The sequence below is a fragment of the Grus americana genome, chromosome 2 (genome assembly GCF_028858705.1).
Source record: "Grus americana isolate bGruAme1 chromosome 2, bGruAme1.mat, whole genome shotgun sequence".
Lineage (NCBI taxonomy): Eukaryota > Metazoa > Chordata > Aves > Gruiformes > Gruidae > Grus > Grus americana.
The window spans coordinates 42736950-42764545 of NC_072853.1; the positions used below are offsets into that span (position 1 = coordinate 42736950).

Sequence of the window (27596 nt, forward strand, 5' to 3'; positions counted from 1 at the left end):
TGGGCTCCCTCTGCCCCCCCGAAGCCTGTACAACGATCCAAAAGGCCACAAAAAGAGAGGGGGAGCACGTACCCCTCTGGTTACTGAGACAAACCCCCAGTCAGAAGGTTTCTTCAAAATACCTTTACAATGAAGAGGGCTGGCAAGGAGGAAAAAACCCAAAATAATTAACAAAAACCAGAGGGTAGAGCCCTGCCGCCACACACAAACAGAGAGCCTCGCTCTCTCCCTGTGCTGCAACAAGCCGGCGTACTCACTGTAAGAAACGCGTGGACCTTCATCCTACAAAGAAAAGCTGAAAAGGTTTCCCAGCGAGCAGGAAGCCAGAGAGGTGCACTGGGGTTAACCTCTGGTGGTGTACCTGACCTTCCAGTTCCACCTGATGTTCAGATGCTTTTATTTCTCAAACCCCGAGAACAGTTCTTGACACACGGCGGCTTTCAGGCTATTCTTTTTGACCCTCTGAATGCTCAAAACCGGAGCGAGCACAGAAGTAGCACACGTGAGAGTTGCAAAGAAATCCTGAACTCCCCTTCAACTACTTGGACTTGAACCTTATGAGACTGCATTTTATAAAGATCATTTTTCCTACATTCACAGCTCCTCTACATTTACAATTTTGTCAAAATTATTATAAAACATTTATTGACAGTAGCAAAAAACACAATAAATTTCTGTTAACAGAAATTAAAGCGGAAAATGGCTTTAAGTCATTTTTGACCATCCAGCTGTACAAAAGCTTAAGCAAAGCAACAGTCAGGGAGGTTGGGTTTGGAAGAATCCACACTGAGTTCAGGAGACGTCATGCCTTATTAGATCACCAAAATAAGCAGTTATTGTCTTCAGTTTGTTATTGAGAAAATTTTGTTCTATTTCAACCTTCCCTCCTGGCCCTGCTAACGAAGCCACCTGAAAAACAAAGAAAAAAAAAGCAATCAACGCACAGGAAAAGAGGTGAAACCCCAAACCTTTTATTCACATGAAATATCACATAAAACACATCTTTGCTTTGCTAATACTGGTGACAATGTTCCTTGGCACCTAATGCCTCTGTGTCGCCTTTTACTTGCAGAAGTGGTTTGTGGCTTTCTTCTGACTGAAAAACCCCCCTCACCCCAAGCCATGAAAATTAAGAGGACTTGAGAATTAGACAGAATTAGTCGTCATTTCACAGGCTGTGCTGAGGCGAGAGACGCTAGACTCTGGTTTGCAGGGCACTTGGCATTTGAGACACCCAGCTGTGGCAAAAGCAAGCTGTAAACTGTGATTGGAAGGTGTCAAAAGCGGAAGTTTTGGAGGAAGAGTAAAACCAAATCCTGAAATTAGGAAGCAGAAAGGTTGCACTGAAGGGTGGGGGGAGGGACGGATGGACAACCCAAACAAAACCCTCCCCCAAAACCACAAACTGGCAGAGCAGCTCACAAAAAGCAGTTAGCTGTTTGTTATTGCAACCAAAAAAATGCTGTTGTGTGCCCTGGAGTCTCAGGCAGCATCGAGGGTAAGGCTGCAGGCAGCTGAGGAACTGCAGGCAGGGAGAGCCCGTCAGGCAGCACGGGTCCCAGCTCTCGTGTTTACGATCACTGGAGTGAGAATTTCACCGTTCATGCTCTGTTGACTGAGCCCAGTGCACACCTTTAATGCTTAATGGTAACAGACAGACAACATTTTGCAGCGGACTTTGCACTGTGGACTGGAGCACGCAATAGTCTTTGCCCTCCTGTTCTTACTCATGATGCCTACTATGACCCCTCTGATGGACGACGGCCATGCAGGCTCCCAGTTTCTCATCAGGACAGATTGCACAGACAGAAGAGAAGAACACCAAAACTGAGCGGTGACTGCTTCTTCCCCCCCTTACCGGGGACCCCGAGGACCTGTGCTGTGGTGGGGGTCCCTGCTCCACAGCTGGTTCTGCTCCGGGCTGCTGTTTTCCCAGCCTGGTGCAGGAAAACTATTTCTATAGTTCCCTATGCAGGGAAACTTCCTGGTCAGACAAAGTGATCAAGGTCTACAAGCCTGCAGTAGAGATTTTTAACTGATCTTTCAACCAAGTCGTCTGTGATGTTAGCAGCTGAAACTTAAAAGTTCAGGTTGCATTATTAACACTTCTAAACTCCTTTGAGACTTCACTCTGTAGCGCAGGTTTAAATATAAGCATGCTGGACTTCCTCTATTTTACTCTAAGTAGAAAAACAGACTACTATGAAGAGGAAATAACAAATTAAACTATACTTTGAACCTTTATTGATTTGTCCAGAAAATCACCAATTACTTATGTAAATCAAGCATTTACTTTTCCGGGTTTTTTTTCCCCTTTTCATTTTTTTGTTTCTGCAGACAAAACCAAAAGCGTGAGCTGTTTCTTCATCCTTCAATTTAATGGTAATAGGAAAAAAATCTCCACGTTCTTGTCAAAGAGGAACCTGCCACTTAAGTAAAAAAGCAGAAGCTGGCTGACTTATAAATAGCACAAGAATCTGAAATTGGCAAGTGATCAGGAATGTTAATTTTACAACTTATCTTTTCTTGCTTGAAATCGTAAAAGCAGTTAACATTGCTGGGCGATCCATATTTTTTTTCTAAGACGACATTAAGTTTGTATTTTTAACTTACTATGAACAAAAGCTGGAATGTCCCTTCCAAAAAGCATTAGAGGCTTTGCACTTTATAGCTAATGTTTAGGTATTCAAAAATATTAATTGGATTAGTCAACTTCAGGTAAGAATATTGAAATTACTGTTTCGGGGTTACATACTCCTGCTTTCAGAGCACAATTTGTGTCACTAGCATATATAAGTACGACTAATGCATTGATATCAAACACAAGTGTTTACTAAATATTTCTCTTAGAAGAACAAGTAAAACAAAATGCTTCATGAGTAACACAGGCAAATGCTGCTCCTCCACTGAGCGGTGGCATCCACTGAAGGACACCCGAAGTTACATACGCTGTGTCTAGTCTCTAAGTGTTAAATCCAGGATAACCAAGACTAATTTCAAATGACTACTAGAAGTATTTCATAAACCCAACAGTGACAGAAATCTAATGAGCACACGGGTGTAAGCTCTGCAGGGACGGATCCAGCACCATATGTTCCTCAACCCCCCCGATATTCAGAAGAAAGAAACGCAAATCCTCTGCGACGATGCTTATTTGCAAATTGCTGGAGGCTGCAAACTTAATTACGTAGGAGTTGCCAAGTTTTCCTCGGGAGGGCTCAGTCAACCCTGACAGCTTAACAAGGGAAAGCTGCCACACACCAAGCTCCAGAAAGGTGCCAGCTTGGGCAGGGACGCCCTCTAAAAATAACAGCAGGTTGAGGAACGATGCTTTGAGAAAAACAAAGGTGCTCACCTATTTTTTAGAAATACCAACATGCATCTGCTGTTTTTGTGGTGAACTACAATTGTGAGTATGGAAAGGTTTCTTAATTTCTTAAAAAAACTGGACAAGTCCAAAATTTGTTAGTGGGTTGTTTTGGTTTTCCCCCCCTCCCCCTGTGCAAACATGACGATTCTCCTCATCCTGGTTTGTTCTTTAGCCCAAACCCATGTACTCAGCAGGGTGGGCACAGATATCGCCTCCTTTGCTGCGCCAGGTAATTCTGCACGTGCCACACGCCACCCTGGGATGAGGCGAAGGATGCAGCTTCAGTTAATGCGTTCCCACATCCCTCTCATCTGGAGGCTTTATCCTTCAGTTCAGTGGCTGCTGATGGAATTAGTCCACAGCTACAGACATCGCCACAGAGTATTAAAAATGCAGCCAGCAGGTTTGGTCTCAAAGTTTAAAATAGCGGACGTCAGAAGAGAAATATGAAAAGGGAAACGAATGTGGAAGATTACTTCAGGAGCAAAGTTGCTTAAGGTGCAAACTTGCTTTATATTGGTCAGGTGTGGTTTTGAACTCAAAGGTTTTCCTGCTGGCTTTGCAGGATTTTTTTTAATCATATTGAAATTCCTTTAATAAAGTAACTTCCTATCTGTTCCAGACACCAACTAAGGTTACTGTGGATGAAAAGCTCTAATGTTATTTTTTTTCTCCTCCAAAAACTTTTCTAGGGTATGAGACATATGAGCTTTTTGCCTTAACAACCAGTCACACAAGGACACTGTGACTCATTTCATTTTACACAACACTAGTAAAAACAGGGGGGAAAAAACCCAACCCAAAGGCTAGGGAAAAAAACCAACACCCAACTCACTTGAAAAAGAGGCAACGGCATTCTTTACATCAATTGTAATAAACCAAAATGCTCTCAGGCAGTATTTTTTAAAAAACATACAGGTCTGCAGGTGAATTATGCCACTACCACAGTGCTGCTGCCACCCTTTGACAGGCTAGAGATTAATTTTTTAAACTTGAGGCAGGCAAGCTACAGTTCAGTATTCAAGCACTATGAACTTTAAGAAGACTGAAATCCAGATGTGCTACTCTGGCTTAGTGTATGCTGGGGGTATCTTCTGGCTTTATCTTTCATCAAGGACAGAGAACATACGTGTGTTTAAAGTGGGCTGCTTAAAAGCTGCTGTTATTAACACGATAGTTACAGCTGAAGTGTACGCTATTATGTTCACTTAAAAATTATCAGCCTGCAAAAATACATCAACTGACAGTCTTTTACCTGCCAACTCCTGTAATACCCAAGCATCTTAAAAATGCAATCAAATTAACCCAAGATCATCTCCTGGCCTCTCACTCCCTGCTTTGCTCATTGCAGTATTTACTCCTAAATAAAATGAGACATTGCTTGACAGGTCACATTTGGCTAGGACTCCAGTCAACCTCATCTAAAATCATAACTAAATGAAAGGGGATGGGGTAGTTTTACTAATCAGCCTCCCATCAAATGTCCTGATTCAGAGAGGTTACCATATACTCTTTTGTTAAACTGATCTATCAGGTGTCATTCCCAGAACAGAAAATCATACCAGAGAGAATTAAAATATAAACACACCTAGTAACAACAACAGCACAACCTTCTGCAGACAGAACAAGGCTTCGGTGTCTTAACTCCAGACTTTCTCAAAACAGATGATGAAGACGATATGGGAACAAAGGTAAGGAAAAAAAAAAAAAAGCACCTGAATTATGTGTATTCTTTATATGACTATCAGGATCAAGAGCATTTCACTTAAATCTGGGCTCAGGGAATCACTTTAAACACTAGACAACAAACAGAAGCTAAGTTCAGATCTTCTGGCAGCAGCTGGAACACAAGCCAGGTCTGCTAAACCAACATTTAGAACACCAAAAGCTCCAGCAACAGTGAAATGATTTCATTTAATTGAGCACAGCTACCACATACAACAAAAAAACCCCAAACACCCCCTTCCTAAATCCAATCCCCACAAATCCAGGAATTGATTTATAGTTTTGCACCAGTCATCAAATCTTCAAAGAGTAAAGACGCACACAACGTTTTCAATACAGAAACAAAAAGAGGTCCAAGAAGCAACTGGTTTAAAAAAAAAAAAGGAAAAAAAGAATTCTCAACAGTGCATAAAGACTAATGTAAACCTTTCCCCGCCTCCTACCCTGCTTAGTTTTTAAAACCACAGTACCCTGAGTGAATAAACGCAGCCTGTAAGATCTTCCTAGCAGAAGCTGTGTTACAAACCTACACAATACCAAGCAGGCTGCCGGTAGGTCAGCTTGTGATGGACAGAACCACAGCTGGCTGGTAACAAATAAATCACTAGCTAGTTTAAGTGGAGAGAGGCTGCTAATTTGCATTATAATCCCAGTTTATATACTTCCAGTCAACCAGCAGAAATCATGTGGGAGAATACCATAAATAATACAGCTAGAAGAGCACGTGCCTGCAGACACCTTGCTAGTGCACAGCATTTATCATTTCCCACCAGATCTTCCACACATCTGTGAAATGTCGCACCACGTCCAACGTGCAGCTGCTCTCATGCAGCGCATCCTCCCGATGCCACTGCTGTGGCATCCTCAAGTAGTACATCCGCTATCCTGTGCCCCATTCTCCAACAGACCTGTGCTCCTCAAAAGCTGGACCGACTCCCCCTCTCAGCAAGGTTCAAAGAACACAGACATTTTCAAAAACTCTTTCATCCACTAGATTATGTTCTCTGTGACCACACCAGGCTGCAGTGCTACAGTCTTGACTTACGTTCGAAAAAAACCCAGTCTTGACTGGGTTTAACTTGAAAGTTAAAAGACAGAACCAGATTTTCCTTTGCACAGGCTTAAGTTGAAACCCTTGAGGTGCTCTCTAAGGTTTTAAAGACAGGGAAAAACCCCTCCTGCAGATACTGAGCAGTAAGCTATCTGCAATCATCAAAAATACCCCAACTCATCAACCTGACAACGTCTTGCCTGTCATACCTTTCTGCTCATAATTTTAAACACAAGTATCTTGTTTGGTCTGTCAAGTTTACAGTACGATGGTTGACATGGACAGCAATCAACAATTAACAGTTCTCTTAACCATAAAGTTTACGTTAGGAATTTACTCCAATACTTTATGAAGTGTAAAACTTGGTACATGGTTTGAAGAAGAAATACTATTCAAAAATGGTTAAAAGAAAGAAGAATATTATTTGACAAATATTACCCAAAAAGCAGCACTGTTCCTCTCCTTCTGTTACCCTACACTGTTATAAGGGTCAAAAATAGCTGGCTGAAAAAGGGCACGTTTTGCAGCAGTTTAATTGCAACTCTAACAGGAAAAGGCATTATTTTTAATAAAACAGTTCCTGTTTATGAAACTGGAACTTTATTAACATTGGATTGTAAAGTAGACTCAGATTTTGAAGAGGGACTGCTTTTTCAGTCATGCCACTTTTGAAAAGTTCTTGACTTCTTTTTTTTTTAATTAGATCTTTTCTCATACCCCATACCACAAAGAAGTCTGCTGGTGCAAAAACTGTAGAGCAAGCTAGCAAGGTCTATGACGTGACTTCACAATATGGTAGCTATAACCCTCTGAGCAAAGCCACAGTGCCATATCCCTTCTAGGGATCTATATTTAAGCTTCAACTCGCCTACACAGAGAAAAGGCTTCTGGACACTGGCAAATCTTTCTCAAATTGCATTTTTTTTTCTTTTGTCACAGGCTGGATCTTGGATAGGCCAAAACTTTTCTAACTCAGAAAGACAGCTCTCAAGTTGAATAATCAGGCATTTTACTCTCAGAATCATCTTCAATTAGCAAAGTGACTCGTATTCTGTCTTAAGAGTAGACCGATATTATTCTAATAGATTTGCTTGCTCTGCTATAAGGGTCAAAGATTGAAATGTTATAAGAAAATTGGCCTCAATTATCCTGCTGTTTAGATATACTAACACACAACCCAAAATTAAAATTTGCACTACCGTATGCTCAAGACGTTAAATATGCATCATTTCCAGCAGCCAAAAATCAGAAAGACTTAAAGATAATCCCATGGTAAATAGATATCTAGCAGTTAACCATCCACAGTCAGGATAAGTAATAAACTCCTGATTCCTCAGTACTCCATCTCTCAAACTTGACTAGGCTGATAAAGATGCTGATGTGGTCATCGGCCTCACAACGTACCAGGTCACCAACTGATGAGTTTTAGGCTCATCAGTTTATTGAGGGGAGCCACCGTGCAGCCTGACTCCATTCTGACCACCAGTGAGAGAACAATACCTCAGTGGTAGCACTCACACAGCTTACACAAAGAGTAAGGAGCATCACTACATAAGTATGTGAACGCTTAGGAGGGTATGTTTTCTCTCTTATGTAGCTGAGTATGCCTTCTGCAACGAGGTGAAAAGAAGCTATCCCACCATTAGGAAGAAAGCCCTACAGCAACAAATCCCAGGTTCTTTCTCCTTTGCTGCAAATATTAAGACCCAGAAGTATTTTCTGGTACAGAAAACAGTCTGGGCAACAGATCAGGCTAGTTGGGATGAGTTCTGGTCCCTAAGGTGAGTACACACTTCCCACTCTGCACAATGAGGCAGAGCACAGCTTGCTAAACACTTCATAAACAACATGTAATCATTCTGTCTCAAGAAGCTTGCTTCTCAAGTCACTCGTGGAGGTCTCCATTACGTTTTGCTTGAGTATTAAGACCTAAATGTAGGATCCCCTACAGATATCACCTTTCTTCCACTTGAGCTGGTGGAACTGAACCGGCCTAGAAGGGGAAGGATGCTGGGGAAGGTTGAGCATTCCCTGACTGCAGGTTCCTTGCTGCCACCAGAGTCAAATCAACAGCAGAACAAGGGGAAGAAATTTATTTTCATCCGAATTTTGCCAAGGCATGCTTTTCATAGAAGGCAAGAAGAGTTTTCAACTACCCAAGTATTTATCAAGTGCTTTCACTTCATTTTGCTGGGGTATAATTTTGATTTAAATACGCAAGACTATCCAAAACAGTGATTTCTAATTCTCTCCTACTTTTCAGGAATTCTAAGTAGGTCAAACATTTTGTTTTGCTTTTCAAAAACACCACTGGTAGCCAAATACAAGTTTAGCCCTCAAGAACTGAAGCAATATTAATATATTTCTCACCGGTAGTTTCTACACCCTCCTCTCTTTTTTCTTTTTTTTTTCTTAATGGATGGGAAAAAAAAAATCCTTAAAGGAAAGACTCAGAGGTAAAGATGCTGCAAAGAGACAGGTATCAACAAGGGTGTCACACGAGCTACACAGTAGGCACTATTAATAAAATATTTTTTGATGTATGTGCACACACATATAATAATTCCTGATTATTCCTTAACTAGAAAGAATATTTTGAAAGATTGATTCCACCTAAAAATGGCCCTGTATACATTACATATTTTGTAACAAGTACACACTTGTAAACAAGGAGATTTGATGCAATTAAAGGAAATGTTTCACATTTCTTGTAAATGCACCAACCATATTCCACTGGTTCGCTGCTCCCTCTCGAGGCAGAAGTACAGAAGTTCATTTCTCCTCTTTCATCTAAACTCAGTGAATTTTCTAAGGGAATTCAAAGAACCTCATCTCTCTCTACAAGACTAACTCTACACAGAGAAGGCCGTGCCTGCAGACATAACAAACACTGTATTTGCAATAAGATCATGTGGAACAAGGTTGGATGTCTTGCCTGCTGATAAGGCAATGAACACAGAGTCCAACACAGCTAGGTCAAGGTCAGCTACCACTGCTTCCAAACCAGCAGCATGATCCCTACTCTGTGTTAGCTATCTAACTGTAAAAAGCAGCACATATTTTCCACTAAATTTGCACCACCTTAACTAAAGGTTAAACAGTATTTTTATTGTAAGGTTGCTTCTAACTGCTGGGCATTTATTTCCATTTCTGCTTCAGACCCACTGTCAGACAAGCAAACTGGCACTGATACACTGGCTCACAGTCAGCATAAACATCTTCATGGAGGTTTGCAATGGCAATTAAGTCAGCTTCTAAACGAATTTTAATTGACAAAGCACACAAGCACTCCTCAGTTGTAGATTCAAGCCAGACAACGAGAGACAAGAGGCAGAGTACTTAACAACTGCCACCTTACATGTTAAGCATGTTAGATCACCTGTTCTCAGAGCTAAGCGATCTCTGAAATCCTTACATATGTGTATGAGAATACAGAGTTAAATTTTGTCTACACTAACTATTAAGAAACTTCAATGATATATATATTTTTTTTTTCCTGGAGATTCACAGCCCTGGAAGTGTAGTGGCAGTAAATTCAGAAACTTCATACTTAAATACAGCCAGTGATGATGGCAGCCAAACTCATAACCAGTCTCCTATGGACCAGAGCATCCACTAAGGCCATGTTTGGGATGGTCATGTTTGAGACACCTCTGTCCACACAAGATTAAGACTAATTTGCCTAAACAGTGGGCTAGATTCATGTTCTCCTCCCCCCTCTCAGATCATCAACCTTTAGGGTTTTGGGGTTTTTTCCTCATACTGGCACAATCTCTAGAGAAAGGCATAAGTAACTGATTTCTCTTCCAGCCCATAGTCTGGATAACTGAACTGAAGCCATGCCTTCAGCCACGTGCTTTTAACAACTAAGCTGTGACCACAAAGCCATGCTTTTGAGCAACAACAGTTACTCTTCAGCCATTTGTGTAAAGACAAATCCGTGGATGTACATCAAAGAACACTTAAAGCACATCAACCACATTCAGAGCCAACTAGGCCAAGTTGTAGAGGTGTCAAGGCACCTAGCCCAACCATGTAGAGGTGCCAAGCTCTTCTGTAGGAACAGGTGCAAGCCTGTGGACAGTACTCTTAGACGCTTTTGTGAGAATGTGACTGAAATGTAGATGTCTTTACCCATTTATAAATCCAGTAAAAAGTGCTCAAGAGCAGAGTAGAAACCTGGTAAGGTCATTCTTCATCATGGGAATGAAATATTTGATAAAATGCAAGTGGTTATAAGTTGAAACTAAAGAAAGTGCCTAAAATTAAGGTCCCTGTTCAAAAGATTCATAAGCCACTTTGACATTTCACCAGCCTGAAATGCAAAACTCAACTGAATCATCACCTGCTGTACAAACGGTGCTGTGCATAGCGCGGGCTCATAGTGTGCTAATACTCAGGCCATGTGAATTTCAGCCTGTTTCTCAAGCCAGCTGTTTGCCACCAACAATTCTGCAAGCCACCATGTGGCTTGAGACCTTGCCTGCTCTAAGTCAGACACAGCTTTTGGAAAAGCAGGAAATAATCCTGGAAGTTCTGCAGCTTGTTGCAGTGAGGAGAACATCTCACTGCTCCCTTCTTTGCAAAAAGCCACAAGACGTAATTAACATAGAAAATACACAGAGGAAACTAAACCAGACACTCAGGGGAATTGTTACAGTCATCTAATTACTGAAACAAAATTCTAACAAAAATCTCTAATAAAAAACCCCCCCACACCAGTGGAACAAATTGTGTGTTTATCGAATCAGTGATGCATCTAACTAGCTAATCACTGCAGTGCAAGCAGCCCCTATGGAACCAGGCACTTGTGTGGACAGCGTCAGTAGCATGACATTTGTCTCTGATCTACTAATCACCGATAGTAGTGATTGCAGGCTGTACAGTGATTTCCTGCAATTCCTTCATAAACTGGAAGCCATGAACTTTAGTTTAGGCCTCAGCTACTTACCAGGTAGTCAGTACTGGTTAAAATATTTTTTTTTTCTTTTTTTCCCTTTCTTTTAGAATGACGTATCTGTCTGGCACTCAAGAAATCTATTGGCTTTGAAACTTCTAGAGGGATCTCCTGTCTGTTGCTTTATGAAGGAACAGTATCAAAATCATGGAAATAATCTAGTACTCCCACTTCTAAATGTATCCGGAGTACTGCAAGCACAGAAATTTCTTAACATAAGGTTCAAACTTAACCAAAAAAAAAACCCCAAAACAAACCATTCAGTTGAACAGACTTAAAAGTCTTAAATTTGTGCTTATAATACCTATGTTTTAAGCCAGCTGAGCATTTTGTAATTACGAAGTCCTTATTCAGTAACACACCTGGTCAATGTCAGCATTCCGAGGTAGAAAATACACAATATTGTTGGTGATTTTCTTGGAGAGCCTGAAAATTTCGAATGTAGAAGCCAGTAAAGGAAAAAACAAGAATGAGGAAGGAGAAGTTGCTTTATATTCATTCATTTTGAAAGTATGTCCCAAATTCAGTTATTATGCAATTAAATTATAGTTAGTCTTCTAGGTGTGTGTTACATGCTCTTCTGACATGCAGAAACTCTATTTCACCATTATTGCCCTAGGAAGTAGGAAAAAACCCCCACCAAACCACCTCACTTTTTAAAGAAAATGTAACTGAACTACAAAGTAGTATTTGAGAAATTTGAATGTAGTTTATAGCTAGTACATTGGTTTGATATTTGTTTTCTAATCCATTTGGTGTAATATTTCTCACACATGCATACAAAGATTTCCTCTTACAAATATGGCTACATTGTAAGCAAAAAGGAAACAACTGAGATAGTTTCATCAAATAAGAGGTGTGGTGGGGTTTTTCCCCCTGAAACAATTACACTAATACCTTCCTAGATGAATGAGTGCTCAATACCACTGTCAATAAGTTAGTATGGAATTATATACATTAATTAAAAGGGTTAATATTTTGCTTGCACTCTTCTGTGATTTCCCAAGTCATAGGCAGGTGTTATGATTGAGAATTGTTTGATACACCTTTCATAAATCAATTAAAAAGTGGAATCAATGACAAAGTCATAGGTTACGTAAGTAATTATTACCTATGTACATACACACCACATGGCTATTTGAGTACTTCAGGGTATTTTAATAAAATAATACAAAGGAGTTAGAACTACTGAATTCATGCTTGAAGTTAGATAGCTATTAAAATTCTCTAAAGGATTTTTTAGTTTTAAGAATAACTCTTTATGACTTTTTTAAAAAATAAAAAAAAATACTTAAAATATTTAATTTTATGTGGTCAAAGTCATATAGCTGAGGTTGGGGGAGGAGGACTAAAAGTGCAGCACATCTGGGACTTCAGGTGCTGGTCATACCATCCCCAGTCAGCCAAATGGGCACGCAAAGGCCATATCAAGAGAGGGAGGTGAAGAAAGAGAGAAACTCGCTCATAAATGACTGAAAAATCACGAGAAGGCATAACTTTGAAAGGATATCCATCTGGGCAAATCATGGTTTGGATATCGAAGATTTCGGCAGTGGCATAGTCAGGCCCCCCCCAGGGTGGGCTGAGGAACACCACATCTGCTTGCAGGTCGGCAGCCAGCACCATGAAGTCTCCGCACACGAATTCTATCTGATCTGCCACGCCATACACCTCAGCGTTGTTGCGTGCAAGACTGAGCTTCTCAGGATCGATATCAATAGCGATCACTGCAAACGAAAGAGAGCGCAAATGCACAGGTTAATGTGAACTGCAAATCCCATCCGACCACCAAAAAGACGTTTCAGAAGGAACATGTTCTTCTGCAGCCACAAGTCACATCTATCATCTACTGTTGTGTGATGAGTGACTACTTCAGTTTTGTAGGTCATGGTAGACATGAAGCTACAGTTCCGCAGAAGGGAAGGACTTGCCCTTGCGTGGCAGGAGCAGAGGTTCCACCAAGAGCAAAACCACTGCATTTACAAGCCAGCAAGGGAAGCCATGCAGCCTAGACTGGGAAGGCTCAGCTGCTGTTGCAAAGCTGGGAAGCTTTAGCTTTTGGCAGTCATACATCTATTACCATGACAATCCTCCATCTCAGCTCAAGTAGAGGACAGGTAAGGACAGAGAGGAAGTCCTCCTCGTTTCAATTTTGGCAGGAGCCTGACAGCTTAAATGGTGTCAATTTGAACATTACTCTTCTCCTTTATTAAAGATAAATATTTACCTGTGGCTGGTCACGTTGAGTTTAAAAAAAAGCACCCAACGCAGCACAAGAGAGGTGATACGAGGGTAGCATGTAATCATAGAAATAAAAATTTAGCCAGGAAATACAAAAAGCTAAGTGAAATTTAGAAAATATTTATAGAATGGATCATAGCCTACCAAATTTCATGCAGTAGAAACTACCATTTGTCTTGCTCAGAAATTACTCACAAGTGTTAGATGAGCTGGTATTTTACCAGTGTTTGATGAGTAGGGGAATATCAAGTAGTCGATGTTTTTACAGAAAGCACTCTCAATGTTTCACTGCAATTTCATTAGCTGGCAACAGGAACTTAGACTAATACTAAGTTTTCATCACTTTTCTGTATTTCGTTCTGCTGCACCTGCAGGTCATCCCATACAAGTGTTTTAAGTACTACTCACACATAAGCTGCATTTGAGTACACAGACAGACTCGGCATAATTGGGAAAAGCAGCAGCTCTGTGGAGTCTCTGCAGGTCAGCACTGCAAACGGAACTCAACCTTTACTAGCAATCTTCAGAGCATCCAACAGACTAGTTACTATGCCACGAAAAAATAACTTTGACTAGTACAACACAAATCCAACCCTGACTTAAAATAGAAAAGCAGTTTCATAGCTCCTTTTTAAAAACAGAAAACTCATATTGCGAATCTGATGAAACAAAAAAGCTTCTGTTGCTTCAGAAGCACTGGAAAAAAAAAATCAGCAAAGTGCATACCCAAAGGTTTAGGAAAAAAGACTGAAGAAACAAAATGATGCGCTATATACAACACCTGCTTACCTCTTTTTGAAGTCAACGCAAATTGAATAGCGTTTCCTCCAACCCCACAGAATGCATCCACTATGATATCGCAGTTGAACGACTGACTAACACGGACAGCAATATGCTCAGCTATTTTCTCAGGAGTAACAGAAAACCAACCCTCTGCAAAGGAAAGGAAAGGAAAGGAGTGTTTTTTCACCTCTTATTTCAAGGTCACTTAAATTAAAAACAAACAAACAACCCCCACACGCAACTGAAGGTTTAGCGTTAATCCCAACAATTTTGGCTTGGCGCATTCAACCAGGAAATATAGGCTTTGAAGATGATAAACTCTGGTCAGTCCAGTGATTTGCTAAGCAAACAAAGTCTCACTGAAGCAAACAGATATGTGTGAATCTCAGTAAATGCTTTGTTGAACTTGGTGCTGAGGATGTTGGCTTATCAAGGACAAGTCCACTGAGACAGCTACGAAAAACTTCATACATCACGATTACATTCTATAATAAATAAAACTGAAAGTAATCAACTGCAAGAAGGGCCACAGGTTTGGATACAACTTATACCACCAAGCCAGCGCACTTTGTACTAAACGCACCTCTGTCTAGTTTAATTCCCTCATCAAACCGAGAGAACAGCCGGTAGCGTTGTGCCCAGTACTTGGCCAGCTCCGGATCAGCAGCAATCTCAGCAGGTATAGCTCCCAGCGCAATTTTCTTCCTCCTTCTCCTTTTTTTCTCCTTCTTCTTTGCGGTTATTTTTTCATCTACAGCTGGAAGACACTGCAAAAGTTAATAATTACTGTTCTTGTAGGCTAGGAATGTAATCCGTAGGTAAGTGAGAGTTAAGGTACAAGATGCTCATGTTTAACAACACCGCTAAATGCCCTTTACTACTGTTTGCCAGATTATGCAGATTAGTGGTTTAAGTTAAAAGACAGCATCTTATATTTCAAGGGTATAGTGTTACCTGACAGGTATCAGTCACAGTCCTAAAAATAACACCACCACTTCACCCATTATTTAAGAGCCTTAAGAGGTTAGCCATCATCTTCAACTGATAGCAGTAAACTCTACATAGTGAGCAAACAAGTGGATCAGAGACCAATTTCATGCCCTTATTCATGTAATGAATAAGAACCAATCTAGACAAGAGTTTTACAGTAGAAATCTAATATAATTGAATTACTGTAGGAAGGATTAAACTATATGTAGAAACCTGAACAATCCTGTTTTCCTTTGTTTACAGAGTTAAATAGAAAAGTTCATAATATCTATATTTTTTTTCCTCCTAGAAAATAATTTTAACAACAGATGCTCCCCAAAGCTCAGCAGTGTGCATCTGAGAACGCACAGACTGTCAGGTTTTGGATCTACCTGAAGTTAATTACCCTCATCCTTACAGGGGAAAAAGGGTGTGAACTGGAGACCTGTTAGATCATGTCTAGGACCAACAATGACTGTATCTATTAAGAATTACTGACAATATTTAAGACAAGACCTTGGATTCTGGCGCTCCAGGAATAAGCTACTTCCACTGGCACAGCTCTCTATTGGCATCATTACCCATTGGACCTAATGAGTCTCTTGGAATAAACAGAATAAATACCACACCACGCTGTAATTTGGGAAGGCGGTATTAAATCCACTGCCAATTCATTTCCAGTTCACAGGAAACTGATGTACCTTGGCTGACGTCCTCTGTCTCTGCCCGGAGATAATCGGGAATATCCAGAGACACCAGCTGCCGACCGCAGCCCCGCTCCTGCCTCCCCGTGCCCTGGCCATCGGAGCCGCTCGCTGCCGCGTCTGGCGCTTCCTCCTCGAGGTTGCTCCCTCCGGGTTCTGCAAGGGTCGCACTGGAAGACAGTGGCTTCTGGTTTTCAGCGTTCAGTGTCGCAGTCTGCGCAGCAGAAACGCTTTCCTGATGCTCCGAGTCGCTGCCTGAGGACAACGCCTCTGCTCTGCCCTGAGAAGAGGCTGTCTGGGATGTGGCTTCCTCCCCAGGTTTATTAACCCGCTTTAGGAACTCTTCCACCTGCAATTGTCAAATATCACAGGCGATTAATGGTGCTGTTAACCAGCTACCAAGAGCACGATTTAAAAGCCTTAACTGCGCTCCCTTTTTACAACATTTGGAAACAAATTGCCTTTGGGAGCTAGATACCGGCCACTTGCAAAAGAGAAACTCCACAAAATTGACCAATAAATACAGTAGATCATTCTCAAGTAACATGTGAAACATAGTCAGACTTGCCACAGCACAGGTGATCAAGACTCCTACTTTTTAATTAATTTAAGTAACTCTTTTCTCTGATCTGCATTCAGAGAAGCTGTACTCTGCCCTTCAGGTTAGCATAAACAGGTAAAATTACCTCCATACATTAGTTGCCTCATCTCCAAGATGTACCAGATGGTGCGTGTGCTAAAGGGTTCTGCTGCACAGTAGAGTGCCCAACGTCGCATCCTAACCAACATGCAGATGCTAGTCCAAACTCTTCAAAGGCATAGGCAGATGCTCACTTTTACATTCACATCATTAAAAAGTTGCCCTCGAACTATACTGGCCTCTGGTACAAGATGGCAATGGTCAAGCCTTTGATCAAAAATGATAGCAATGGGACTTGAGTTAAATACAATATGTGCTGTCACCACCAGAAATCGGTGGTTTGCACTTGGGTGTTAGCACCAAGCATCCCAGAAGGTGGCAAAGTAGCACGGAAAATCTGAGGTTAACAGATTTTAAAGAGACTCAACTAAGAAAAATCTACAGCGAACAAATTTTTTTACTTATTACTAATTTCTGAGCTTAAAAAAAATTAAGCAGAAAGTTATAGGTGAAAATAAATGCAGGTAGAGGTGTAAGGAAAATGTTGATACAAAGTACTAAGAACACAGAGTTACAAGAAATACACCAATGTACACAAACGTTTTTCTCTTATTGCTGAAATGCCAGCACTAACGAATGCCCTCGCATGCATTTTAAAATCAAGAGATACTTTTAGTAACTATAGAAACCTACACACAGCTCTGAAGGTACGATGCACCCAGATGTTAAGAATGACTTTCACACAACTTCACCGTTAAGCTCACATTCCTCTCGATAGATTGCCAAAAGTCGACCAATGCCTTTCCATATCCATCCTAACCTAACTACTTTTCAACTCTTCACCTAAGGAAGTGGAAGGAAAAAAAAAAAAAAGAAAAAAAAAAGAAAAAACCAAAAAAGAGCAGTGGACTGACACTTAAATGCCACCTTCTCTGGGCAATAATTTTTTTTTTCATTTTCATAATTGAACAACAGTTAAGGGAGCAGATAAATATGATTTACAGCAACACTAACAATTAAACCTACCTTCTTCAAGGTTTTATTTTTTTTGCAAGATATTTCAGATTCCTCTGTAAAGAAGATGTGTGTGTTTTTACTCTTCCTTGGTTTACGCATATCCAAGAATTTGGACTTGAGTTTTGCTTTTTTCTCCAAGTACTGCACACTCCGGTGGGTGAAATCTGATATTCCACCATACCTGAAATTAAAAAACAGGACTTGGTTAATTTTCAATCTGGAAGCTTTAACATTTATGTTGATGTCTACAGAAAATAATTTAGACTAAATTATTTCTTTATGAGACATTTGCTCCACTCTTAAAATATGTCACTGGATGTAGCTGCAAAACAATGTACCTTCATGAAAAATATTTTTATTTGAAAATATTTACCAGAATTGGTTTTAGATTTTTTTTTTCTAATAGGTGTATAACTTTAGGTTATAACAATTTCCCAGAACAGCCTGAACAATAGGAAATGAAAAAATATCTTGATTAGTAGAATAAAACATCTTTTTGGTGGCTGTAAAGAACCTCCAAAACAGCTACTTTAGTCTCCTGGCAAATGCAATTAAAAAATAAAAATAAAAAAAATATAGGCAATTCACTTAAATAACACTCCTCTTTGAAACATACATATATATACACACACACACTAAACACCTTGCATCTTGCAGAAGTGCTAGACCTAAGCTACAGTCCACCTGTGCCCTATGGTGTTACTTCTACAGCACTGACCACCTGATCTTTAGGTCATACCACCAAAAATGAAATTTCACTGGTCAACCTGGCAACACTTTATTAGTATAGCAACAATTTACTAATAAAAAGCAACCTCATTCCAATATGAAACAGCTATAAATTACGATCTCAGCTCACAGGACTCCAGACTGAGAGGACCATTCATTGTCAGAGCCTTTAAGCTCTAATTTAAGTAGCTGAGCAGCCACCTAACATTTACACAACTGCAAGTACCTTCAGAGTTTCACTTCTGTTTCAAAGCACTTTTCCTGTTCTTTAATTAGTCTCTGTAACTTTGCATCCCTCTCTCTAGCCAAAGGATGACAGTTTTATTAAGAGCAGAGACTAACTTTGGCATTCATTTTCAGAAGTTTAACAAAATGGGAATGGAGGTGAATGGTTTATTCAAATAATAACAAGAAAGCTGACTTGCTATGAAGAAAACACGAGCTCCTCATAAACAATTACTTTTGTCCTGTGCCACACTTGAGACCCAAAACAGAGCAGGTTTCCTCAGGATCTTCCACTGGGTTCTCATCCACATCCAGTTCATGGCTAGGGAAAAAACACAGATGACAAAGTTACTTACTGTAAAAACCACTCTTATTTTACAGATACACCACTAAGAAACTCATGTATTGAAAACATTTTAATGGGGGCTTCAGGAAGTTCTTCCACACACTGCTGAAACCAAGCAAGGCAGAAAACACCAGCCTATTCATATGCATGAGCATATACCTTTTTTTTTCTTACCCAATTCTAGGGACGTATGTCCCTCTATTTAGGTGATAATATTCCAACTATTCCAAATGAACTCTTAAAATATCTAATATCAAGGCCTACATGGACCTGATGAAGACAGTTTGTTCACCCTAATTCCAAATTACCTTCATCATCTATTATGTTATCCATATTAATATCTATTATTAATGCTACGGCAACAGCAAAATATTAGAGCAAAACCAAAACTATATGATTAGCAGATAATAATTCCACCTATACCTTCACCTTTGAGTTTGTAAATTTATTAGAGAGGAAGAGCCATCTTATCATCTTTGAAGCTATAAATTTTTAGAGAAGAAAGAAAGAGACTGACAAGGCAGAGATTAGCTGTTTCATGATTGCCATTGTACTGAGCACTTTACTGGCAGCATACAATTCAGTTAAACACCACAAATTATTTACTATCGTACTTGTATTGGCTACACTAATTAGACCTAGAGAAGCAAGTTGTCCTATCCATTTTAACAATCTTGTATAGTTCAGTGGTACAAGAATAGTACTGTCACCTTGCACAGTCATTGAGGTCATACATTGTTTTCATAAAGCAATGGAAGAGAAGAAATAGCCACCATTTGTTGCCAGATAAAGTGATAAGCAGTGATAGACGACTATGTGGTTTTGTATCGAAGTTTTAACTCAATCTCAATCAAATAGTTACTATAAATCAGGAGGCTTCTGGACCTGGGCATCTTGAGGAGAAAGCTCGTCTAAATGTCATACTTGCCTTCTCTTGACTTTGGCACGTCTGTATTCGGGAGGCTCTTCATCCTCATCTTCATCTCTGTCACGAAGCAGCAACTGTTCTTTGTCATTTGAATTCGAGCTACATGACTCCTGTGAACCTAAAAAAGATGGATGAGATTATATTTTCCTTCTGCATAAATTAATTCACTATCTTTCTGTCCCCAAAGTATGTCTGCAGATACAGTTAGGTTGTTGTACATACCTGAATTTGACAAACACGGCACAAGTGCCAAACCCACATGTATTTACCGGTCTTTGAGGGAAAATATACCATTACAAGGTGCCAGAATTAGTTACACTGTAGAGTTAATAATCTTAAGCAGGACCAACTTCAAATTATCCCAGCTCTCCAAGGAAAAATAAAATGCCTACAAGGTACAAATTCAAAACATTTTTTTTCTTGTGTGTAAATTTTGTTTCCATTTCACTAGCTATGCAAAGATACTCACATACATATAATAAGAGAGGATTCGAACACTCCTCTCATTTTTTGTTGGAAAGGAGATTTTCCTTTCACCTCTCCCATTCCAACTCTACTGTAGAATCAAGATGGGAACACACCTGCTTCTTCCTTCCTTAGAAAGTCACTAGCAGCAGACTCAGAGGTTTCCCACCAAACTGAAGTCCTGACCTGCTGACACTTATTTCCCATGCTTCATCCCTCCTCTTCAGCAGGAGAAACCATACAACAGTCAGGAAAGACGCTGCACTGCTGCTTACAACAAATGCTGGCAGGAAGAACAGGCAGGCAAACGAGATGGCTCTCTCCTTTCTCTGCACGCTGAACTGGCTGGCAAAAACATCTCCAGCCCAGTCCTGTACCTCCCACACAGCGGCTCTTCCAGTAGCATAAGGCACAGCCACTGGCTTTTATCACACAGCTACGTTACCCTGCACTTCCACTTGTTAGCACTAGCTGTGAACATATGAATTTGGGGTTGTAAAGATGACTGCAGCTCACAGCCTAATTGATAGCTCAATGCTGGAAAGGACCTCTGGAAGACATCTGGTCCACAGTAACACAGTTCAACAAAACAAGAGGTTTTTTTAAAGTATGGCATTTTTAGACAGAAGGCAAACCCCAGAACTGCAGAACTGGATCTTTTTCCCTCAAAAAGGCTGTTCTTAAAATTTGTCAGATTCATGAGAACATCAACCTGAGTTTTCATTCACTTTACAATGAGAAAAAGACACACCAGATGAATGGCACAGCTGCAATACCAATACTAAGATAAATAAATAAATACACACTAACTGTGCTCTCTCACCACTTTTGTAGCACATTTGAAGATTTATGAAGTGCATGTTCTGTTAAAATCACTTCTGGCTGAAGAATACATTCAATATATAGGTTAGAGAGGAGAGAGAAGTAGGGGGAAGAAAAAGGGATCAAGTACGCAATCATTCCACAAAATACTTGACTGACTTTTTAAAAAAGGCGTAAGACAAACATACCCTTGTTTCTTACATACAACGACCTACAGAAATTCTGGTAGAATCAATTTTAGCTGATTTCGTATTACCTGACTGGTTAATATTTTTATTTTCATAAGATGCACTCCTTTTCCTGGTTCCTCCATCACAGGGTTCCTTCTGGCTTTCACTGTCAGATGAACTACGCTCTTGAGGACCTTGGTGGGCTACTGCTAGAGCTGCACTTCTCTGCTCCACTTCCTCCAAATTCAGATTTAAATTACAAATCCCAGAGATTATTTCACTGTGGGGCTCAGCACTTGAAGGAAGTGTTTCCTCACTTCTGGTGTTAGAGGGACTCAGCTCCAAGCTCAGCACTTCACTAAATTCAGCCCCTGAGCTAACCAAGTCCATTTTTCCCAAAACGCCCATCTCCTGGGTAACCCCATTAGTTTCCAAGTTGTCACTGCGTGAGCTCTCAGTAGTCCATCCCTGACTTGTCCAGTACTGAAACTGTTCCCAGTAATACCAGTACAGTTCGCTATAATGCTGCTCCCACTCTTCCTTGGTGTCTGGACTATTCCAAGGCTCAGAAGCTGTGATGGCCTCAGATGATGAGACCTCTTGATGCTTCTCCAGCCAACTTTGCCAAAGAAGGCCCTCTCCATACTCGCTCCAGTACTTCTCCCATTTTTCTTTAAGTTCACTGGGTAAAGCCTCATTTGCAAGACTTTGTGAACTTTCACAGTTCCCTTCACTTACACCCTGAGGTTCGCTGCTCTTCTCACATTGCTCTGTAGGTAGGGCCACCTCACCAGAACCGGACTGGGTATGACCTCCACAAGCTTGATCCTGGCATTCCTGCCCCATTTTATCCTCGTGCTTTTGCTGTAACTCTTTTTTCTTCTTCTTTTTCTTTTTCATAATCTTCATGTTACTTCTCTTTCTATAATTTTCTGTTGCCTAAAATATAATGAAAAAAACATTCTTAGAAGTCCACAACGTATATAGCCTTTTCTTGTCCTCTCTCCAAGCACATTTCCGTTCCCACTGTAACCCCCTCTCTCACTGCATCCCTGCTGTTAGCTGTCTCCCCACAAAAGGTTGTAGGGTTTATGGGTCTGGTAGGGCCCCGCTGCACAACCTCGGCTGACACTTCTGAGGAAGTTGCGAGAAAGAGCTATGAGAAAGTCTACAGAAAGACACACACAAGAAAAGGCAGAATTACAGAGACGTGGGGCCGCTGAGAGTCATTAGTAGCTCAAAGATTCAGAGGGAAAGACATCAACATGAAACACCACAAAATCCTAAAAGGAGGTTGCTCAGGAACTGAGGGGTCACTGGGTTGAGCTCAACAGTAAAACAGTACCTCAGTAACATCAAGGACCTGTTTTGGGGGGCCATGGGGGCTGACCCTTACTGTCACCTGGTATCTGTCTGCCTGGCCACCTGTCTTGTTAGGTTAGTGAACACGTAATGCTCAGCCTAATAGAATGTTAAATCCTTTCTGTCTTTGGGTGCTTTAAACAAAAAAACCATTGCTTTATACTCGTAAGCTCTGTAAATCCTGCAGCTGAATCACTGTATGTTTGAAGACACTGACCCAAAAGAGGGGTGTAACTCTTCCCATCCCACAGTGATCTCCAAGTTGGCCAACAGAAGCACAAGGAAACAGCCTCCCCTCCAAACAGGTGGCTCTTTCATTTGTGCAATACGACCATTTCACTTGTTACAACAAACTCAGACTACTACAGTTGTCCAGCAGAACAGAAGACAGAAACCTGTTACTGAAAGGAAACACTAAGATAACTTGTTGGTTTCATCAAATACAACTCCACTTGTTTCAGCGGGGCTTCTTGTGCTTACAGATATAAGCAAGATAGAAAAACTTGCTTTTCTTGGATGTTTTTATCAAATCTGCCATTTTTTTTTTCATAAACTGACAAATTAAGTTTGGCAGGTAAAAAGGCAGTGGAAATGAAGGACTACAGCTCACATGGGCAAAAGACTGCAAACCTACAGATATTACTGCAAACGTCCCATCAGCTGCAATCCCTAATTCTGTTGTATTGACAAATGCATAAGGCGGACTATAAAAAAGTTAGATTCAAAGAACTGGCATTAATATTTCATCCACATCTCTCGTAACATCATGTTAATACACACAGTGCAAAGCACAATGCTTAGCAGTAATCTAGTGAAAACGTACGTTATTTTCTCATTCAACTTATCTGCAGTATTACTACATAGCAATAAAAATTGCACGTATACTTTGGGCATGAAGTTGGATGCCTGTAAGGCCCATTTACATGCCACCAATTAAAATCATGTACTAATTTCTCCTACTTATTTACAAATTAATCAGCTCAGAACCATGGAGTGCTCTGCACAAAAGTACTCTCATTGCTAGGGACGTCTGTATTCCATAAAGCAGACAACATAGATATCCCGCTGTCTTTTTCTCATCTAGAACTTTAGCCTTCCCCTAAAGCCCAAATGCTCCCTATGGGAAGTAGAGCACCCAAGTCTCACTCCTGCCCTTTGAAACAGCCTGGCTTTATCAGCTGCAAGGGAGATCTGAGAAACTAGCTTTTTATATTAGTAGCTAAATGGTTAAAGCAGACAGTGTGAACGTACGAGCTCAAATTGGAGTGTACTAGATGTCCTGATGCAGAGCATCAACGTTACCAGGGCTGTTTTAAACTAGCTCTCTCTAGTAGCAAGAAGAATATAGATACGGAAGCATAAAGCACAGCCTGAACCTGTTTAGTCAAACTGGCAGGTGGGTTTTACAAACTGCACAGACCATGATGCTGCATGTAGTTACAAGTATGCGAGGCAGGCAGCTTAAAGCCAGCTCGGATAAATTTCCATGAACAGCAGTCACAAAAATAACTGAGGAGCAGACATGCCCCTATGTCTGGAAACACAAAGTAAACAGAACAAATAAAGCAAATAAAGATTTACCACACAGTCCCTGCGGGCTGACTGCCCACCAAACTGAAGAGGCAATCCCATACTCTTCATAAGCTCAGCCTCCGAGTCTAGCTCAACTTCTTCCAGGTCGAGAGCATGATTAGTATCTGCCTTTAACGTCACACTGGGACAACGGTTCTCCTCCTCGGATGCTTGTTCTTCCCCTATTAACAAATTATATTAAGTGAATATAATCTGGTTCTGATACCTCAATGCAACAGCATGGCCTACAAAAATTAGCAGAACTGCCTCTCGAGCTTCATTTCCCATGTAAAATTTTTGTCATCAGCATCTTATTTCCCACATAACTATCAGCAGAAACCAAAATTTAACTTTGATAGCCAAAACACTGGACTGGGTCTGCCTGGGACGGAGTTAACTTTCCTCATATCAGCCTGTGTTTTGGATCTGTGGCTAAAACAACACGGACAACACACCGATGTTTTGGCTATTCCCGAGCAGTGCTTGCACAGCACCATAACTTTCTCTTCTCCCCACTCTGCCCTCCCCAGTGAGTAGGCTGGGGTGGGAACACAGCTGGGGACTGCTGACCCAAACTTGTCCATAGCACATAACGTGATGCTCAGCAATAAAAACTCTACCCGAGGGTGTGGGTGCTTGGGGTCAACCCACCACAAACATTCACCTCAATAACTTGCAAACTACAACACCACCCTGCGAACAACAGAAAAATTAGTATTAAGAAAAGAAAATTCTTTAAAGGAGTTCTTTTGGCATGTACCAGAACAAGCTTAAAATACAAGAAACTGCTGGTTTTGTTACAAATCTTTCAAAAACAAACTAACAAAGATAGCATGATTTTTTAAAAAAGTGTAATGTGTGAACTACAGACATAATTATCTCAGAAATAACTGATCAACTATCAAAACACTGCTTGTACATCTATCAAATTTTTAAGCAACATCATATGTATATAAAATGACAAATACCACTAAGAAAGCAGGAACTGTATATTGATGAAATTTATGAAATACAACAGCTGTTGGCACAGTTGATAAAACTGAAAAATTTAAGACTTTTTTTTGGTCAGTATATATTTACTGCCAAATTATCACACAGCACAAGACTTTTCTGGTTTTAACTGATTACTCTCACCACAATTCAGTCATATATGTACAAAACGATGATTTACATTCTCCTTCTTCACTCCATTCACACTGCCTCCAACTAACCAGTGCTATTCATTCTCAGCTTCTATGGACATTCCTTTCTGTTCAGGCTCCTTCCTTTCAAATCAAGCAATTATATGATGCCAGAGCTAGCAAGACAGCAATGGAAAAATCGGATGCCAAAGGAATTATGTTCAGATAGGCATGTGCGGGGAATTCAGGAGGATGGAGCACAGTACTGGTGTTGAATTTGCTAAAGCGTGCACCATGATTATTCCTAAAATAAGCAAGGAGCGAGACTTACTCCTCTGGTCCTCCTCATATGATTCTTCATGTACATGCTAATCATAATTTCCCCCATCAGGGCTATTGCTGCTTCTCTGCTTCTGGCCCAGCACATTAATCAGCCACAGCTAATGTCCTTGGCTGGGGTAGAGGCAGGACAGTATTACTCCCAGGCAAACATGTAGGATTTGCGGACCCTCCATTATATAATTAATTTTGGGCTAGGGAAGTTGAAATTATGATTTGAGAGCAGGTCAGGCACTTGTGAGCTAATCTGCTCTGTGTACCAGGTGCAGATTATGTGAGCTGGTAAGTCTGTGCATCGCACCTGGTTTGACACAAACTTCCACATCAAGATTATATTAACTTGAAAATTATGCAAGTGTTAAGTTGTTATTCACGCCCATTCCCATAAAAAAGTACTGAAAAACAAGCCAGAAAGAAGAACAAAGCTATGGGTTTGCAGTTTTACAGTTCTACTGTACCTCAAATAACCACACATAACTCACTTTAACTGCACACCATATTGCACACGACATTTTATTACCTTACCTGTACTGTCATTGTCTTTGACATAAAATCCTTTTAATCCCAGTTTATATAATTTTCGATCTCTGTAAAAATGAAGAGAGACATTGAAACAAATTTTTTTTACAGTAAAAACAATCATTCAGTGGAACAACCTCCCCAGGAATGTGGCAGGTTCCCCATCGCTGGAGGTTTCAAGGTGCGATTGGACAGCGTGCTAGATAACCTCCTCTAGGCTGCCTTTCCCACGAAATGCTGGCCCAGATGATCTTCAGAGGTCCCTTCCCACCTGGGCCACTCTGTGATTCTAAACACACAAAGCAAAGAAAAATACGAAAAACGCAGCACTTTAAAGCCTGACGTGAAAAGCCTACATGAGAGATGTACAGGAAACGTTGCTCCTACACAGAATACCTGGGAATTAAATTTTTGGCCCACAAAACATTCCGCTTAAATGGGTGAAATTTAGTGTCTGCAAACTTGCAAATATTTCAGCCACCACCCAACGCTGAAGGCACATCATCTCTGCAAGGATCTCCGCTAAACGCCCAGCGTGTTGAACATCAAAAGCGCCGGTAACGGCCGCAACCTCTTCTCCCGAATCACGCACCGCGACGGGCAGCCCGTGAGCAGCATCTCCCCCGCGCTGAGAAACCCGCGCCTCCCCTACGGCTCGGGGAGGCTCCAGGCCCCTCCGGGCCCGTTTGGGGAAGGGAGAAGGGGACGGGGGGCGCCTGCGGAGCCCCGGCGGGAAGGGGCGCCGTGCACAGCCCCTGCCCTAGCGCTCCCCGGGAGGGAGCGGGCTCCGACCAGCGGGGCCGCTGCTGCCCGCCGTGCCGTGCCCGCTGCGGCAAGGGCCCCCGCGAGAACCGGCGTTTGAGTGCCGCCTCACCCCCCGCCCCAGCTGGTACCGTTTGGTAAACACAACCTATAGGGACCATTTTGTGCACCTCTCCCTGCTTACGGCCGCAGCAGCACGGCCCTTCCCCGCACCTCCCCAGCGGAAACCTGCCCCGGCCACGGGGGACACAGACGCGCAGGGCCCGCCCGCTCGGTGCCGGCGGCGAGGCCGCTACTCACTCGACGAAGGCGCGGGAGCAGAGGCAGAGGATGCTGCGCGCCGCCCCCGCCCGCAGCAGCAGCTCCGCCACCAGCCGGCCCTGCGGGTCCTGCACCATCCCTGCGGGAAGACCCACGCCGCGACACTGCTCCGCCGCTGCCTTCCGCCGGAACTGCCGTGACCGCCGAGCCCGCCCCGAGCCCGCCCGGCTGCGGCCGAGGGGGCGGCCCGAGTGGAGCCGAGCCGAGCAGCCTAGGGGGGGCGCCCGCCGCGGCCGTGCTGGGGTGTCTGCTCAAGGAGCCGCTGCTGCACCCGAATTGGGGCTTCAACGTTTAGCACCCTGCTTTGGCTGCCGGCGTCCCAGCTGCAGAGTAGGGCTGCGTAAGGGCAGCCGTAGTAATATGACGTCTTGTGCTTTCAGTGACTCCTTACGAGGACTAGTTGCATTTTGAGGGTGCTCAGAGGCGGGGGGGGGGGGGAAGAAAGGAGGGAAGGAAAA

General features: G+C 41.7%; 1 protein-coding gene across 1 annotated transcript; it reads right to left on the reverse strand.

Annotated features, from left to right (window-relative positions):
- Positions 1-608: 608 nt before the first annotated feature.
- TGS1 (trimethylguanosine synthase 1) lies at positions 609-27378 on the reverse strand. Its single transcript, XM_054818096.1, has 13 exons — positions 27118-27378; positions 26062-26123; positions 24086-24258; positions 21229-22081; positions 19686-19803; positions 18647-18733; positions 17467-17638; positions 15798-16149; positions 14711-14884; positions 14134-14277; positions 12612-12830; positions 11466-11542; positions 609-909 (listed from the first exon to the last, which is right to left on the reverse strand). The coding sequence occupies exons 1-13, from the start codon at positions 27213-27215 to the stop codon at positions 793-795; spliced, it is 2646 nt and encodes an 881-aa protein (XP_054674071.1). The 5' UTR covers positions 27216-27378; the 3' UTR covers positions 609-792.
- Positions 27379-27596: the final 218 nt, after the last annotated feature.